This window comes from Theropithecus gelada, chromosome 7b, assembly GCF_003255815.1.
Source record: "Theropithecus gelada isolate Dixy chromosome 7b, Tgel_1.0, whole genome shotgun sequence".
Taxonomy (NCBI): domain Eukaryota; kingdom Metazoa; phylum Chordata; class Mammalia; order Primates; family Cercopithecidae; genus Theropithecus; species Theropithecus gelada.
Window position 1 is genome coordinate 90,149,238 of NC_037675.1, and position 19,392 is coordinate 90,168,629.

The 19,392-nt window shown below is 35.6% G+C and overlaps 1 protein-coding gene across 3 annotated transcripts in view; it reads right to left on the reverse strand.

Moving 5' to 3' along the window:
* Positions 1–19,392, reverse strand: part of EML5 (echinoderm microtubule associated protein like 5) — a 197,032-nt gene that overhangs the window by 145,470 nt on the left and 32,170 nt on the right. For all 3 annotated transcript variants that reach the window (XM_025391288.1, XM_025391287.1, XM_025391286.1), the window contains exons 2-4: positions 13,180–13,339; positions 4,802–4,900; positions 2,634–2,702 (exon numbers count right to left, since the gene is read on the reverse strand). In XM_025391288.1, the coding sequence (XP_025247073.1) occupies positions 2,634–2,702; positions 4,802–4,900; positions 13,180–13,339 (328 nt within the window). The remainder of the gene's footprint in view (positions 1–2,633; positions 2,703–4,801; positions 4,901–13,179; positions 13,340–19,392) is intronic.

Here is a 19,392-nt window from a genome sequence, read left to right on the forward strand (position 1 = left end):
GGGAATGATTTGTTCACTCTTGGGAGAAAATAAGAAGTTAAACATGAATCTTCATTATCAGGGGTTTTGTTCTATTAGGTGGGTTTAGGTAAATTTTATAGTTCAAGGAGAGAAATTTAAAGAAAAAGGAGTTGGGGGGAAGTGGGCGCAGTGGCAAATGCCTGTAGTCTCAGCAACTTGGGAGGCTGAGGTGGGAGGATTATTTGAGGCCAGGAGTTTGAGGCTACAGTGAGCTATAAATCATGCCTGTGAATAGCTACTGCACTCCAGCATGGGCCACATGGTAGGATCCCATCTCTAAAAAATAAACCAAAAAAAAATGGGACAGGACAGAGATATATACATTAAATAGTTCTGCATGAAGAAATTAGGTCCAAAGAATAAATTCAACTTTGTAATAAGTAATTAACATTTAAAATAACACAATTTATCATCATTCTTATTTTAAAATTTGAAGCCTCAAATAACTAAAAATTATGATCATTATCTATTCAAAGATCTAATAAGTACTTTAATTAATGAAACTTTATACTTTTTAAACTTAAAATCTCCACAATTTCTGTGTATATAAGTGGCTTGTTCTCTTTCTTTCAGCATGTCCTAATTTGAATCCATTATTTTCTTCTAGATCAGTGATTCCCAGTGTTAGCTTCACATTGGAATCACCTAGGGAAATTATAAAATGGGATGCCTGGACTCCCACTTGAGACGAACTGGGACAGAATCTCTGAAGCATGAAGCCCAGGTATCCAAATGATTTTGATGCTCAGCAAGGGTTAAGAACCATTGTTCTAGACTCCAAATCAATATTGTCCAATAGAACTTTCAGTGATGATGAAAATATTACTTACACACACACACACACACACACACACACACACGCTTTCCAATACAGTAACCACTAGATACATAAGCATATGAAATGTACTGCCAGGGTGACTGAGGAAATGAATTTTAAATTTCATTTAACTAATTTATGTTTAAATAGCTACGTATGGTTGGACAGTGAAGTTCTAGATCATCTCTGGGAATTAATTTCCTCACACGTATTGCCTGCAAAGAGAACTATGTTACTATTCATTTCTTCTAGCAAAGGAAAAGAAATGTAACTCAGTATAAAAATATAGTTTATTTAGTTTGAGAAGATGAGCTTTTTATAAAAACCTGAAAATGGAGCCTTTAGTTTTACTTATAAAATAGTAAGATCTCTTTATTCATAATTAATTTGCCAATCACTTATTAAGCACTTAATATATATCAAGTACCATATCAAACATACTGTCCATCAAAGATGAACAAGACAAAAATCTCTACTTTCACAGTGCTTGTATCATGTGCCTTAAAGCCCAGCATACAGCCTTTTTGGTATTAAATATTTGTCAAAAATAAATATTTACTACTATCCATCAATCAAATCAATACCAGAATAACAAATCCAGAATTGCAGCAGCAGTGAAAGATGCACTGGAGAAAACGTGGATGGAGTTAAGCATATTGAAATAAAGAATGTGAACACAGAACCTTAATTCACTAGGAATTAACTGTTATCAGGAACTGTTACATCAGACAGTGGAAGTAAAGCAAGTTATTTCCAATTTGTTCCAACGATTTAAAAGTAAGTATAAACATAATAAAGAATATCACCACTGACTTTACAGGCTTCAAAATCTGAGCTGTAATTATAAAACAAAACCCAGAGCTTTCATAAGCAAAGTAAATAGTGGCTATCAAGGCTAAGAGAGGGACAAGGAGAGATTTGTTAAAGGATACAAAATTATAACTAGATAGGAGGAATAAGTTCTACTACTCTATACCACTGTAGAATGACTATAGGTAATATGAATAGACAGTTTCAAATAGCTAGAAGGAGGATATTGAATGGTCCTAAAACAAAGAGCAAATGTTTGGGATGATAGCTAATTACCCTAATCTGATCACCATACATTTTTATGTATCAAAACATCACCATGTACCCATGAATGTGTACTATTATTTGTCAAATAAAAAAAAAATTAAAGGCTGAGGTCAAATCAAGGAGCAAACATAGAAAAAGGAAAAGCAACACTTTCAGAATGCAGACCATGTGTTAGGCACTATGACAAGCACTTGAATATATACTGCCGCCTTATTTAATCATCAGTTCTTTGAGGATGGTAACAGCAGTCACAGTTTTAAAATGTGAAGAAAAAAAAAAGCTCGAAGAGGTTAAATAACTCATACTAGGTTAAACAGCTAATAAATGGCAAAGCCAGGTCTACTCATGTTGCTTCTCCCACACCATTCTATCTATGTAAATGAAAAACTCTTCATTTGTTTCCTATTCTCAACATTTTACTTTGTAAGTGAAACATGAAGAAACAGGATGGACACAGTAAATCCTGCCTCACTGGATAACAAATTTCTTTATGGAATGTGGCTTATTAATTTCCTATTCATACCTATATCGCTTACAATAATTCAAAGCAAATAATATACATATTTGTTTGATTGAACATAAGAACAATAAAAACATTGCCATTTTAAAAGTAAGTATTATCAAAATTCTGAAAGTAGTCTAAATTGTTAACAGTGAGATATATACTTAGCAGCAGAGAACTAAACGTGACTATTATAAAACAAGACCCTTCTAGTACCTTGATATGTTTTACACCACAGCTGACAAGTTTATTTGGCTGGTACAAATCCCAAGAAATATCAAATATCTGTAAACAAATCAGATTCATGATTAAAATACTTATTTCCAGAATCATTTAAAAATCCTGTCCAAAAGACCAAATGGCCCAAACTCCTAATCATAAAATAAAATTACTCAATAAATAATAATCAGAATCCCACACTTTAAAATCTTATGAGAAATAAAGCAAATTTGAAACTGATAAGAAATAAAAAGTATTTCTTAGTTTCTATGAACTTCAAACACTACTGGAGTAATACTGAACACCTCCATTTATGTTTAATTTTTTAAAAGGATTAGTCCATAAATAACAAGAATGGTTCAACAGAATTAGGGCATGAAGGGAGGTGCTTGCATAATTTCTACAGAGAAGAGGTTCAGAATGGAACATGACACTCATACAGCCTAGAAGTAAGAAACATCTTTATAGCTTTCTATCACTCAGAACTATTTACATAAAGAATCCAAACACTGATTTTACAGTAATTTTTTCAGTGTTTCAAGGTCCAAGTTAACTTATACTTAAATTTTGAGGAGTCTCCAGGCTTCATTATTTTCTAAAATTCCATAAATTCTAAACACATGGAAAACATTTTGTTACAAAAGCAAACAAGCAAAAACCCAGGTGAAATAAAATACGAATTAGAAACATAATTAAACAAATGATGAAAGAAAAACTAACATTTAAAAAATAATGCATTTATTCTGTTTTCTGGTAGTCTTCATGTTTCTTTGACACCTTATCAACCTACCTCTAAAAGGTTTACATTTTTGGTATACTAAAATGTACACTTTACATTTTGGTATACTCTAAAAATTTACAAAAGTGATGCTCTTTAGTGATAATGAAGAAATAATACATATTTAAGTTAATATTTAACAACTCACCATAATACAGATTATATGAAAAACATCAATGCAACTTTGAAATATTCAACCACAATAATACTTTCAAAAACTCCACTGACGATGTCATATTTTATAATAATGGGTCTATTTATTAAATTCCCAATAGTCATGTGCAAAATGCTTTGATCTAAACAGGTAAGAACATGCCAGCTGTCTAATAAAATATATCCAACATTTTAATAATGGTTTAAATTGTGTGTTTGTGTGTGTGTGTATGTGTGTGGGTGTGTGTGTAACAGGCCTCTCTGAGCAGCTACTAAAAATCAAATGTATTCTCCAAAATGCGAATATACACAAAATTTTCTACCCAACTTTTAGAGTCATAAATTCCCACCAAACAGAATCATTGGCCATACCTCTGTGCTGGTTCTGGTTAGGATTTTACTACACATACATACACACAAATTAGACACTTTTAGGAGTTTATAACTTTTTTTATCTACATCCATAAAAATACTATAACATTTCATTAAAAGCTGGCTATGATGTATTGTTTATATACAACTTGGAATGAGGAATATATATTCTAACAAGTTGTCAGTTAAAAATGTTAGGTCTCTAAAAAAAGTAATAGTAATACGCAATTTTAAATCCATACAAGCAACATCATTTTTCACCTTAACTATAATACATATGTAACAAATTAGTGGTAAACCAAACTAAACAGACCCTAGGCTCAAACCATTCAATTTTTAAATTGAGATTTGAATAATGGGTGCCTCCATATGTCAAACCCATCAAACTTCACACATTAAATATGTGCATCCCTATGTATATCAACTATATTTCAATAAAACTGTTTTTAAAAATGGAAAGAAATACATTGTTTTTACTGAAGCAAACACCGGGTTAAAAGTCTCATGCCTAATGTAGATGATGGGTTGATGAGTACAGCAAACCTCCATGGCACGTGTATACCTATGTAACAAACCTGCACATTCTGCACATGTACCCCAGAACTTAAAGTATAATAAAAACAGGAAAAAAAGTGTTATGCCAATGCTATACATATCGAATGATGTTTCCAAGTCCTACAATACACATGTACTCTAAGACTTTAAGAGTTTTTCCATCTGTACAATTATTTACCAATTGCAAAATTTTAATTACATACGACCAATCTGGCAATAACAAAATCCAGAAGAATAAAATCCCCTGAAGTCTCCTCTGGTCTTTCCCTTCCAGTACTCGTTAGAAATCTCAAAAAAGAATACTTACTCTATCTGTATGACCAGGAGCCATAGACAACATTTTTCCCCTTTTCCAGTCCCAAACACAAACTGCATTCTTTGAATCCAGTCCAACTGAAACCAAGCGCTGAATTATGTCCACAAAGTCCAGGAAGGAATAAAAAGGCAAACAAATCAAAGAGAAACCAAATTATAAATAGCAAATAAATTATACTCATGGGTTTTTATAAGCACAAAACATACACATCTATATTTACCTCATAAAGGCTGAATGTATTTCACCCTGTTAGTGTTTCCACATATGTATAGATCTTCACATTATGAAACAGAACAGAGACTTCCATTTCTAACAGTAGGATTGACAAAATATCCTAAATATACCTCCTACCAAAAACTAAAAATACTAGATAAAATGTAAAATCATCTTTTTAAATGGACTGCTGAGCTGTCGAAGAATTAAGAAATCTAAGAACAAAACCAAAGTGATTTCCAGTGGGAAACCTGGAGGGTGAGAAAACACCTACACCTACTGGACTCTAAAGGCATCCGGTGAATACTCGTACCCCTGATTTCTGTGCTGTGGCCTGAGGAAGAATAGGAGACAAAGTCGAGGGCCTACCTAAGGTGGGGATTTGAATTGCAGATCGCCTCTGATTAACCCAGTAAACCTCTCAGAAACAACAAATAACCCCTTCCTAAAGAAGGGGAGGCAACTCATGAAGAGGGAGAAACACCTCCCTGAACATTTGTAACCACAAGCAGCCTTCACATGGTTGCTGGCCTAAATTCACATTAAACATGAATCCTTCAACTAGGAAATTTAATTCAAACTAGTCTTCAGGGTTGGTTGTGTCTTCAAGCAACTTCAACAACGTGGCCCAAGCAAGTATAAATCCTAAATGAAGTACCGCAACTTCGATCCATCCCTCAAAGAATTCCTACAGGTAGCAATTCAATAAAAATAAGCTACAAAAAAAAAAAAAAAAAAAAAGGCCAGGTACAGTGGCTCACACTGTAATCTCAGCACTTTGGAAGGCCGAGGCAGGAGGACTGCTTGAGGCCAGGAGATTGAGACCAGCCTGGGCAACATGTTGAAACTCTGTCTCTACTAAAATTACAAAAATTAGCCAGGCATGGTGACACACGCCTATAATTCCATCTACTCAGGAGGCTGAGGCAGAGGAATCACTTCAACCCAGGAGGTGGAGGTTGCAGTGAACTGAGGTCGCTCTACTGCACTCTAGCCTGGGAGACAGAGCGAGACTCTGTCTCAAAAAATAAGAAGCAGCAGCAGCTAAAAAAATAAACAAACCACCGCACCCACACACACAGACACAACAAAATAAGAATCCATGAGTGAGAATGGGCAAGTCACAACAAACAGCAAAGTCGACCTTGCAAAAAACATCAGATATGGAATTATTAGATAAATAACATAAAATAAGCTTAATGTGAGTAAATAAAATTAAGGATTCAAAATATCTGTATATGAGCAAAGAATATGAGACTATAAAAAGTATCCAAGGAGACTTGAAGAAGCACACGGAACTTCCGGAAACAAAAAATAAAGTAAGTTAAAAATTCAATGGAAGAGTTAAATACAAGATTAGCAGGAGATGAAAAGACAAAGTTCAAAAGAGAAGTGGATAGTGAGATGGAAAGTATGAGAGAGGTTTAAAAACATAAAAGATGGACTTCTAGCCATGAAGGCGTATCAAAGTCTGAACTTACCCTCCCTCACCCGCCCCTGCCATAAACAGCTAGAAACTGTACAGAATACATGAAACAAATGTTTTGAGACATTTGCAACAGGAAGTAAAGCACTGTGAACCCTGAAAGAGGGAAAAACAAATAAGTTAAGTCCTATAATCACCCCAGCTTCCATCTAGGAGGCAATTTCCAGACTATGGCACAGAAAGGTGGAATCCAAATAGAGACCAGTAGACTTACTAATTTGGACAAACAGCCTGGAGTTCAGAGAGGACAAGATGGCCAGAATTTGCAGAGCAGGAAAACAGCTCCAGTAAAACTATCTATAGTAAGATTTGAGAATATTAATCTCTGCATGCATAGGATGAACTCTATGAGGTCATGCAAAGAAGAAATTCTAGAAAAAGAACAATTACTAGAGAGTTAAAAGCAAAAAATTCTCAGAGATCACAAACGGTCCAGAATCACTCAAATTCTCAATAACCAGAATGAAGATATCTCTTTGAACTCGCTGGGCAGTCATCAGGAATCCTGAGGTCAGGAGGGGAGTGTCATACCTTAATAGTGAAGTTATACCAGTAATTCTAGAGCAAAAGCTATTCTAGTGCTGCCTCATAAAAGTTTGAAAGCAAGCTTTTCACAAAGATGAAACTGATTCATGAGGAACTTGACTATTTGCCAGAACAGTGTCCATATACTTTAAAAGGATATAATAAAATTACTGATATGTGAAGAAACAGAAAAATGTGACTCATAACCTGGGGAAAATCAATAGAAATAGGCTCAGGAAACCCAGAGATAATTAAGGTTAGGAGACATTTGCTGTTAAAATTAACATTTTCAAGACACTCAAGAATTATCTTAAACATACCAAGAATAAAAAAAGAAAAGATATAAAAGAACAACATAGAAAACCGTTACATTATCTAAAATGAAAATTTACTCCAAAGGATTAACAGCAGCTTAGACAATGATGAAAAGATAAATAAACTTGAAGACATAGCAATAGAACGCATCCAAAATAAAGTACAGAAAGAAAAAGAAAAAAAGAATTGACAGAGCTTCAATGACCTGCAGGAAAATATCAAGTGGTCTAACATACAGGCAATTATGGCTCCAGAAGGAGAGAAATGACAGAGGAAAAGAAAACAAAAAAACTGAAGAAATAATAGTAGAAAGTTTCCTAAATCGGATGAAACCATAAATCCACAAATATAAGATGTTCAACAAATCCCAAGCAGGATAATCATTCACACAGAAAAAAACACACAAGACACATGGCAAACAAATTGCTGAAGCCATCACTAAAGGGCAAATTCTAAACAGCAGCCAGACAAAAAAGGACAACTGCTGTATGGATGAACAAAGATTTAAAAATTATCCTAGACTGCTCATCCAAAGTGATGCAAGTTAGAAGACAATGGACAGTTTAAAGTGCTGAGGCAGAAAAAAAATCAGCACAGAATTGTATACTAAGCAAAAATATCCTTTGAAAATGGAATCAAAACAAAGTCTTTTCCAAGCAAACAAAAGCTGAGAAAATGAATCATCAGTAAACCTGCACTACAAGATATGATAATGAAAGTTTTCTCCCGCAGAAGTAAAATGATACCAAATAGAAACGATTTACACATATGAGAGTGTCCAAGTAGTAAATACATAAGATTTTTCTCATTAAAAAATTTTAACAACTACCTAAGGCAAAATAACAGTTATTACGTAGTTTTCAAAATACGTAGAAGTATTAATAAAATAAATGACAATAGCACCATAAACAGAAGAAAGGAAACAGCAGAATATACTTTTTCATATTCTTTCCAAATATACATGAAACATCATGAAGATCACAAAAATTTGGATTACAAAGTGTCAATAAATTTTTAAAAATTAAAATACAGAGTATGTTCTCTGACAAAAACAGAATTAGAGTAACAGAATGTTATCCAGAAAATCTCCCAAATATTTGGAAATTAACAACATACTTCTAAGTAACTGAAAGGTCAAAGAAGAAATAACAAGAAAAATGTGAGGAAAAACCCACAACACATTGTGTGAAAAGTACTGGTTTAGAGCAGGGGTCAGCAAAGTACATCTCTCAAGCCAAATCTTGTCTGTACCTGTTTTTGTAAATAAAGTTTTACTGGAATGTAGCCACACTCATTCTTTCATTCATTGTCTATAACTGCTTTCACACTACAGGGCAGAGCTGAGTAGTTATAGCAAAGACCAAATGGCCCACAAAGCTTAAAATATTTACTATTTCACTTATTATAGAAAGTTTATCAAACGGTGGTTTGGAGCACAGATTCTGGTAGCAGATTGCCTAGGTTTGAACATCATCTCTTACTAGCAGGGGTGACTTTGGACAATTATTTAGCCTCCCTGTACCTTACTTACCTCACCTATTAAATGGGGATATAAAAGTACTTCACAGGGGTCACTATGAGAATTAACATATACACTATTTAAAGGAATTAGAGGGCCTCATATATGGTTAATGTTATGTAAATGTTTGCTTCATATCATTATTATTATTGCTATTAGTTTACTATAACCATAGTTAAATGGGGACAAATAAAAATACCTCACAGGGGTTACTATGAATATTAACATATATACTACTTAAAGGAGTTACAGTGCCTGGTATATGGCTAATGTTATATAAATGTTTGTGTAACATTATTATTATTAGTATTAGTTTACCATAACCTTAATTAGCTTTAAGAACCTACACCCTCTAACTGTCCAAATGAGGAAGGTCATCTAATATCCAGTTACAGTTTCTGAAAAGAAAGTTTCTACTATTTAAACTTCAAAATTGGTAGGATGAATAATTTATATAAAAAGACACAGAATACAGTTTGTTATGACTCTCCATCAAATCAAGCTAGCAGAAAGCCCAGAGAACAAGAGGAGATGATTTGTACCTCCTGAGAGTATTTACTATTTGGGAACCAAAGGGCATCAGCAAAAAATCTAGCTAGAACAAAGATATCTACCTCTTGCTATCAGAATACTGTGTAGAGGTTAAAATTTCACAAGACAAGTATATCAAGTGAGGAATAGCCGGAGGGGCACTGCTGTTCTTTCTACTGATGTTTCCTCTGTCTGGCACAGCTCATCAAATACACACAGCAAACCACAACTGGCCAAAAACTTTAAATTCCATGTATCCAAATACAGTGTCAATACATCTAGTTCTGTACAGACAATAACAAACTAGACTTGAGAGCACTTTCTCTGTAGCCTTGATAAACATATCATGGCTCAAACCAATATCCCTATGCATAGGTTACACAACAACAGACAGGACAAGGTAGAAATGACAAAGCAAATATTACCTCCTCTTCAAGCTTTCTAACATTTTTTACTTTATCATTTCTTTTCTTTTAACCCCAACTTGGTAGATGAGAAAGAGAATAAAGAAAGTTTTCAAGCTAAAGTAATGCTTAATCCATATCTTGGAAAAGAGAGTCAGAGACAGTCTGTAGAAAAGTAATAGAAAGTACATTTCAGAACAAAGGACCTCAAGATTAAAGAGATTATGGTGCTTTCAAGAGAGTGCCAGTAATTCAATCCAGGGGAGGGAAGGAGTGTCAACTGGAAAGCAGCAAGGGACAAGGCTGGAGAGGTAGGGCAGAAGCCAAGAGGAAGAGGTTTTTGTTTTTTTTGGGGTGTTTTTTTTTTTTTTTTTTTTTTTTTGATAGAGTTCGAATAAAGAGAGAATTCAGTTTTAAATGTATAAAATGGAATATCTACAGAACATTCAGGAGTGATATTTAGAGTTGAGAAGCTAGAGCCACTGTTAGCTGATATGGAAGTTAAAGTCATAGGCCTATATACTCACCCAGAGAATATAAGTAAAGTAAAAAGAAAAGGCTACAGACTCCTGAAGAACACTGATATTTAAGAAGCAGACAAGGAAAGACTCCTTTAAAGATAAGAAGTAATAGTCAGGGAGAAAGAAAACCAGATAAAGACTCTATCCATCTTCCCAAATTCCTCCCTGATCCTATTCCCAGACAAAATCTTATTTGTGTCCATTAAGTGAATTGGAAGTATACATAAAAAATTCTAGCACACCAAATTTTTAAATAAGAAAGAGATAATAATAGCATCTATTCCATAGGGTTGTTGGAAGGATTAAATGAGATAATGCAGGCTTAGCATAATGCCTGGCACTTAGTATATGCTCAACACCTTTAGCTATTATGTTTTCATGAACTTAAAATTTTAAGTAATATGTTCTCATGAAGATCTGTGATAATGAAATACACGTACCCAAGACTTTTCTTATAAGTTGCTCAAAATAAGTGAAATTAAACAATTTCAACTAGTAAAAGCTATGGGCATGATTTCTCCTTGGATATATAAAAGAAATTCCTCAGCAATGCAATATATTACATTTAGAAAGGGTAAATTTAAAGCTAAGAAGAAAATATCTATATTTAATGTTATAGACACTTATAATTAAAATGGCTTGAATTTCATAACACCTTAAGTGATTTTTAAAAATAACTTTGTAGGTTTGTTTTATAACATTTTATGCTCCTATGAAATAGATAAGTATTATTATTTCCTACAAAAAAGAAAATGAAATTCCAACAGTATATTAAGACTTGAAAAATTATAGCAAAAATGGGACATGAATTAAGTTTGTGCAATTGCCAAACACTGCTATATGGTGATATAAACCTAGAAGCACATTTTTTTTTTTCCAAATAAGAGATTACAATTAAGTCTTTATAGATCCATTACCAGAAAGTCATATCTTACTAATATGAACAGGAGGCAGGGAAATACTGGGTAGAAGAGGGTGGGGTCCCTGGCAAGGGTTCCACCCTCAAGCCTGGACCCCTGGCCCTAAATAAGAACATGCATTCCTGTTTTCTTGCCCGAATGTTGCCTTTGCCAAAATCACTCTGGCCCACCACAACCCCAACCCTGTACCCATAAAAACCCCAAACTCCACTGGCAGAGGAGCAAAACAGCACTGCAGAGAAGGAGAGAAGTGAAGTGTCTGCACATCAAGAGGAGTTTGGCCGGGGATGGTCAGGAGAAGATTATCTTCCCACTCCATCCGCTTTCCAGCTCCCCATCCCGCTGAGAGCCACTTCCATTGCTCAATAAAATCCTCCATATACACCACCCTTTAATCTGTTCTTGTGACTTGGTTCTTCCTGGACGCTGGATAAGAATTCAGGATGCACTGGGTGCAGGAACCCAAAAAGGCTGTCACACTGACTCTTCACTGAGCTGTTTAACACTTAAGCTACCAGTGTTAAAGAGTATTGTTTGTAACACACACTCTCTGGGGCTCCAGAGGTTGTGGGTAACCCCTAGATGCTGCCACAGGCAAGCCAGCACCCAAAGGCACTCACCCCGGCTCTCCTGCAACCTCTCACCTGCGTGCCCCACTCCTGCAAGGGGTTTGAGCTGCGCAGCCAAGTAAATGAGCCACACCCGTTACAAGTCCTATGAAGGGGTCAAGGGAACTCTCTCATCTCATTACCAGAAAATCATATTAACCTATGCTACTCAAAGAAGCTATTCCTCAGAGTAATATAGAAAAACATCTACTGGTTATCATGTTCAAGGGGATAGAACACACTGTAATTTGTTTCTATAAAATTGAGATCTATAAAATTAATGAATTAAAAAGCAGGTAACTAAAATTGTTCTAAAATTTAAAATGATTTTAAAGTCTAATTATAACATAAAACTTTTAAAGATTATAAATGAACAACCTGCAAGATCCAACTTTTTACTGATAACTTTGAAACTATTTTTAGGTATAACGATTTCCATAAAAGCACCACAAAAAAAGCCCTTGGCTTGTTTAACTTTTTTAAATCATTGACTAGAAGTAGATGATAATTTAGAAACTGATTAGTCAGTTGAGTGATAATTATATCCTTTGTTGCGAACTTTGATTTTGTATAAAAAATAACTCATAGGAATTGTTCCATTATATTCAACAAAAACATAATTTTAATAGACAACCTTTAAGGTAACTGAAAATCGAAATATAGGCTGGGTGCAGTGCCTCAAGCATGTAATTCCAGCACTTTGGGAGGTCAACATCACTGGAGGATAGCTTGAGGCCAGAAGTTTGAGACCAGCCTGGGCAGCACAATGAGATCCTAACTCTACCCCCAAAAAAAATTAGCCAGGCATGATGGTATGTGCCTGTAGTCCTAGCTGCTCAGGAGGGTGAGGCAAGAGGATTGCTTGAGCCCAAGAGTATGAGGCTGCAGTGAGCTATGATCATGTCACTGCACTCCAGCCTGGGCAGCACAGTGTGACCCCGTCTCTAAAAATAAAAAAATAAAGTTTAAATATATATAGCTTTCTAAGAAACTTAATTATCCTAAGATATCATCCATCTGTCCTATCAAAATACCCTAACTGGAAAAGAGTTATATAGAAAAATCTCTATAATAACCAGGTAATATTCCACTGACTCAAAATTACTTTGGCTTTCAAGGTAGTAATTAATTCAGTTGAGAAAGTTCTTGACATGATGAAATAAAAACGACATTGTTATATATCAACTACCCACCCCACCTACCCACCTCCACCTTTGAACAAATACTTTTCATCAAGTGTCCAAATTAATATTTATAGATGTATAATCATTTTCTACAACACACTTGAACATACAATTTAGAAAAAAAATGAAAAACTGTCACATACCTGTCCATCTAAGTCAAACGCCAAGCAAGCTATACCATGTGTATGAACATCCTTTAAAACTGATATGGTCTGCACAGTGTATGAATCCCAAATACAAATATAAGGCTCTTTCCCAACTTGTCCTGTTGCTACCAACACTCGTTCAGGGTGCAATGCAAGGCTGTAAAATAAGGAAATAAAGAAATAAGTAGTATTATTAAAAATTGCTTATACAGATTTTATAGTATTTGGTAGATGAAAAACATATATACCAGTGTGAACATTAGACTTTATCCATTTTAGACAATTTGGATTTTTTTATTATTATTATTTTTGTTGAGACAGTGTCTTGTTCTGTCAGCTAGGCTGGAGTGCAGTGGTGTGATCTCAGCTCACTGCAACCTCCATCCCGCCAAGTTCAAGCAATTCTCATCTCAGCCTCCTGAGTAGCTGGGATTACAGGCACCCGCCACCATGCCCGGCTAATTTTTGTATTTTTGGTAGAGATGGGGTTTCGCCACATTGGCCAGGCTAGTCTTGAACTCCTGACCTCAAGTGATCTGCCTGCCTCAGCCTCCCAAAGTGCTGGGATTATAGGTGTGAGCCACCATGCCCAGCCAGTAATTTGGATTTAAAATAAATAGCTTCTATAAAAATCCATGCTAACAGTTACTACTTCATAGAATATGTGATAAACAGTTAATGATAAGCTAATTATACCCTTCATGATCCCTGCAATATACTATGTGTAAACTTCTCAAGAAAAGAACTCTCACAAGACAGTGACTGGATCACAGCAACAAATTGGTAGCCTTTTCCTCATTTAGTATTGACCTGTTTTCAAGCCTTCTTTCCCATTTTACTATTCCTTTCATTGGATAAAGTTAGACCAAATCTTAATGTCTAAATACAGCATTTAGTAGCCCTGCTACTATAACACTAATTCTTTTTTTTTTTTTTTTTTTTTTTTTGAGACGGAGTCTTGCTCTGCCGCCCAGGCTGGAGTGCAGTGGCCAGATCTCAGCTCACTGCAAGCTCCGCCTCCCAGGTTTACGCCATTCTCCTGCCTCAGCCTCCCGAGTAGCTGGGACTACAGGCGCCCGCCACCTCGCCCGGCTAGTTTTTTGTATTTTTTAGTAGAGACGGGGTTTCACCGTGTTAGCCAGGATGGTCTTGATCTCCTGACCTCGTGATCCGCCCATCTTGGCCTCCCAAAGTGCTGGGATTACAGGCTTGAGCCACCGCGCCCGGCCCAACACTAATTCTTAAATTATAAATTCCATTTAAGAAACAGAAAAGTCACCCATAATTCGCAGAAAATAATCTATGAATCTCTAGAAACAAGACAAAGACCTAGCAGTTGGTAATAGCTTATGTACATCAGCAGAAGGCGGGGAAAATATAAATTCTATTTGATAATTTTTTTCTATATGTCAATTTAGAATATCACATTTGCCCTTGAGATGAAAAAGAAAATCACTCATGGCATCAGGGTGGAGAATCAACTAAAAGGGGAAAATTAGGAGGATATTAAAATAGAATCAAGGCTGGGTGTAATGGCTCATGCCTATAATACCAGTGCTTTGAGAGGCCCAGGCTGGAGGATCACTTGAGGCCAGGAGTTCAAGATCACCCTGGGAAACACATTAAGCCATTGTCTCTACAAAAAAAATTTTTTTAAATGAGCCAGACATAGCAGCACACACCTCTATTCCCAGCTACTTGGGAGGCCGAGGTGAGAAGATCGCTTGAACCCGGAAGTTCAAGGCTGCAATGAGCTATGACTGCACCACTGCATTCCAGCCTGGGCTTCTGGGCCAGATTCTGTCTCTAAAGTAAATAAAGACGACAAAATTAACAGACTGGATGCAAGGGACAAGGGGAAGAGAGGGGGCTAAGATGACTCTTGGGTTTCTGGCTTGGGTATTTGAATGGTTTGGGGTGGTATTCAACAAGTCAGGGAATACTAAAGGGGTAATCAATGGGAGAGAAGATAAGTGGGAATACCAGGTTGGTTCAACATATGAAATCAACAAATATGGCATATTAACAGAATAAAGGTCAAAAAAACTCCCATATATGTTTATCTCAATAGACACAGAAAAATTATTTGACAAAATCCAATCCCTTCATAAAAACATATAACTAGAAACTGAAGGAAACTTCCTCAAACTGACAAAGGACATCTACATAAACCCAAAGCTAATAACATATTTAGTGATGAAACCTTGAAAGCTATCCCACTAAGTAAAGGGAAAAAACAACGATATCAGTTCTTGCCACTCATTTAACTTGGTATTAGATATTCTAGCCAAGAAAAATAGGCCAGGAAAAGGAACAAAAAGTAAAAGTAAAGATCTCTACTGGCAAATGACATGATCATATATACAGAAAATCCTAAGGAATCCACAAAGAAACAACCAAAAAATGAAGAGCTAATATGAATTCAGCAAGGTTGCAGGATATATGATCAACATAAAAAATCTATTGTATTTCTATACACTAGCAAAGAACAATAAAAAAATTAAAGAAAATAATCCTACTTACAGTAGCATCAAGAGGAATAAAACATTTAGGAATAAATTAAACAAAGTACAAGATTTGTACACTGAAAACTACAAAAACCCACTGAAGGACATTTTAAAAGATCTAAATAAATGGAAAGACATCTCATTTCTGGGCTTAGAGGAATGTAATATTTGTAAGATGGCAATACTTCTCAAATTGATCTACAGAGTCAACACAATCCTTGTCAAAATACTAGTTGTCTTTCTTGAAGAAACTGACAAGCTGATTCTAAAATTCAGAAAGACTCAGAATAACCAAAACTATCCTGAAAAACAAGAACAAAGTTGGAAGACTCACTTTCCAATTTTGAAACTTACAAACTTACTACAAAACTACAGTAATCAAGACAGTGTGGTACTGGCATGAGGATATGCAGATCAATGAAACAGACTTGAGAGTCCAGAAGTAAACCCATACATTTGTGGTCAATTGATTTCAACAAGGGTGGTGCCAAGACAACTCAATGGGGGAGAAAATGGTCATTTCAACAAAGAGTACTGGGACACCTGAATATATATCTATACACAAAAAAATAAATTTTGACCCATACCTCAAACCATATACAAATGTCAACTCAAAATGGATCAGAGGCTAAAATAATTGTTAAAACTCTTGGAAGAAAATATAGGCATAAATCTTACTGATCGTGAATGAAGCAGTGGTTTCTCAGATATAACACAAAGCATTAGTGACAAAAGAAAAAGCAGATAAAATGGACTGAATCAAAATTAAAAACTTTTATGCTTCAAAGGACAACCATCAAGAACACAGTAACGCAACCCAGAGAATGGGAGAAAATATTTGCAGAGCACATATCTGATAAGGGACTTGTATTAAGAATATATAAAGAATTCCTACAAATCAACAATAAAACTACAAATAATCAAATTTTTCAAATAGATAAAGGATTTTAACAGACATTCCCCCAAGGAAGATACACAAAAGGCATATAAAAAGATGCTTAACATCAATAGTCAGTAGGGAAAAGCAAATCAAAATGATAATAATATACCATTTCTTTGTTCTTTCTCTTTCTTTCCCTCTTTCCTTCCTTCCTTTTCTTGCTTTCTTCCTTTCTTTCTCTTTCTCTCCTTTCTTTCTATTTATTTATTTGAGACAGGGTCTCACTTTGTCACCCAGGCTGGAGTACAGTGACACGATCACCACTCACTGCAGCCTCGACCTCCCAGACTCAAGACTCATCCTCCTGCTTTGGGCCTCTCACGTGGCTGAGACTACAGGTGGGTGCAACCACATCTGGATAATTTTTTTTTTTTTTTGTAGAGATGGGGTCTCCCTATGTTGCCCAGACTGGTCTCAAACTATTGGACTTCAGAGATCCTCCCACCTCAGGCTGTCAAAATGTTGGCATTACATGTATGAGCCACTGCTCCCAGTCCACTTCTATAAATATACATATATATACACATATATATGTGTGTATATGTATATACATTTTGAGACAGAGTTTCGCTCTCATTGCCCAGGCTGAAGTGCAATGACACAATTTTGGCTTACTGCAACTTCTGCCTCCCAGGTTCAAGCAAGTCTCCTGCCTCAGCCTCTCAAGTAGCTGGGATTACAGGCATGCACCACCACACCCAGCTAACTTTTCTGTATTTTTAATAAAGATGAGGTTTCACAATGTGGACCAGGACGGTCTCGAACTCCTGACCTCAGATGATCCACCTGCCTTGGCCTCCCAAAATGCTGGAATTACAGGTATGAGCCACTGCGCCTGGCCCACTTCTACATTTTAAAAGACAGAAAATATGAAGTATTGGCAAGGATGTGGAAAAAGTGTAACCCTTAAACATTGATTATGGGATTATAAAATGATGCAGCCTATTTGGAAAACCGCTTGGTAGCTATTCAAAAGGTCAAACAAAGTTACCATATGATTCAGCAATTCTACTCCTAGCTGTATTCCCAAAAGGAATGAAAACATATGTCCACACAAAACTTGTACACAAATGTTCACAGCAGCATTATTCACAAATGGCCAAAAAGTAGAAACAATCCAAATGTTTGACTGAATCATGAATAAGTAAAATGTGGTATCCATACAATAAAAATGACAACAGGAATAAAGCACTGATACATGCTACAACATGGATGAACCTTGAAAACATTATGCTTAGTGAAGGAAAACAGATATATAAGGGCCACATCTCATATTAATCCATTATGAAATGTCCAGAACATGCAAATCCTTAAAGAAAGTAGATTAGTGATTGCCAGGTGCTGGAAGGAGAGGGGAATGGATAAGGACTGCTAATGAGCTTGGGAATTTTTTAGGGGTGATAAATTTCGGAAATTAGATAGAAGTGATAGTTGCAGAACTTTGTGACTATACTAAAAATCACTTAATTGTGCACTTAAAGTATAAATTTTATATTTTGTGAATCATCTCAGTTTTTAAAAAGTGAAAAAATACTGACATTACCGTATGCATACATATTTTAAGTATAAGGATTTATGCAAAGAAAACCTTTGAGGTTAGACAGACATGGGTTCAAAATTCTGTCTCTGCTCTTCACAGGCTTCTCAGCAAATTCTTTATCTTCATCTTGTTTTCTCACCTTCAAAAAGGGCATATATTTACTATAAGTAAGGTGAGGGAAATTTCCCCAAGCTTGAAAACTGGGGGCGGGGGAAGGCTGAGTGTGGTGGCTTGTGCCTGTAAACCCAGTGCTTTGGGAAGCTGACGCAGGAGGATCGCTTGAGGCCAGGAGTTCGAGACCAGCCTGGGCAACACAGCCAGACAGACCCCACCTCTACAAAAAAATAAAACAACTAGCCAGGTGCGACGGTACATGCCTGTAGTCCCAGTTACTCAGAAGGCTGAGGCATGAAGATCACCTGAGCCCAGAAGTTCAAGGCTGCAGTGAGCTGTGATCATGCCACTGTATTCCAGTCTGAGTGACAGGGCAAGTCATTATCTCTTAAAAAAAAAAAAAAAAAAAAAAGTCTGGGGAGAAAAACTATGCAGGTCCTCACAGTTTTACTACAAAATCTACATACAATAGAACAGAGGTACTCAAAGTTAGAGAAAAAGGATACGGTGGGTGTATGTTTAGATTTATAAGAAACTGTCAGTTTTCCATAGTAGTTGTACCATGTTACACTCCCACCAGCAATGTAAGAAAGTTCCAGTTGCTTAACATTCCCACTAATATTTGGTGTTGCCAGTGTTTTTAATTTGAATTTCTGATGACCATTCACATGGACTAACTGGTCTTACAATGATCTGTTCAAGTCTTCTAGCCATTTTCATTAGGTTGTCTTTAAATTTTTGAGTTTTCAAAGTACTTCATATATTCTCAATATAAGTCCCTTTGTCCAACATGGGACTTGCAAATATTTTCTCCCAGACTGTAGCTTTTCTTTGCATTCTCTGTTTCTCTCACAGAGCAAACATTTTTTAATTTTTCTGAAGTCTAGTTCATTGATTTTTGTTTTATGGACCATGCTTTTGCTTAACCAAAGGTAATAAAGATTTCCTCTGATATTTTCTAAAACTTTTATAGTTTGTCTTACATTTAAAGCTACAATCTATTTTTGTATAAAATGCAATGTATGTTACAGGCTTTTTGTTTGTTTTTTAGGTTTTTTTTTTTTTTTTTTTTTTTTTTTTTTTTTTTATGTAAGATTCCTAACTTTTCA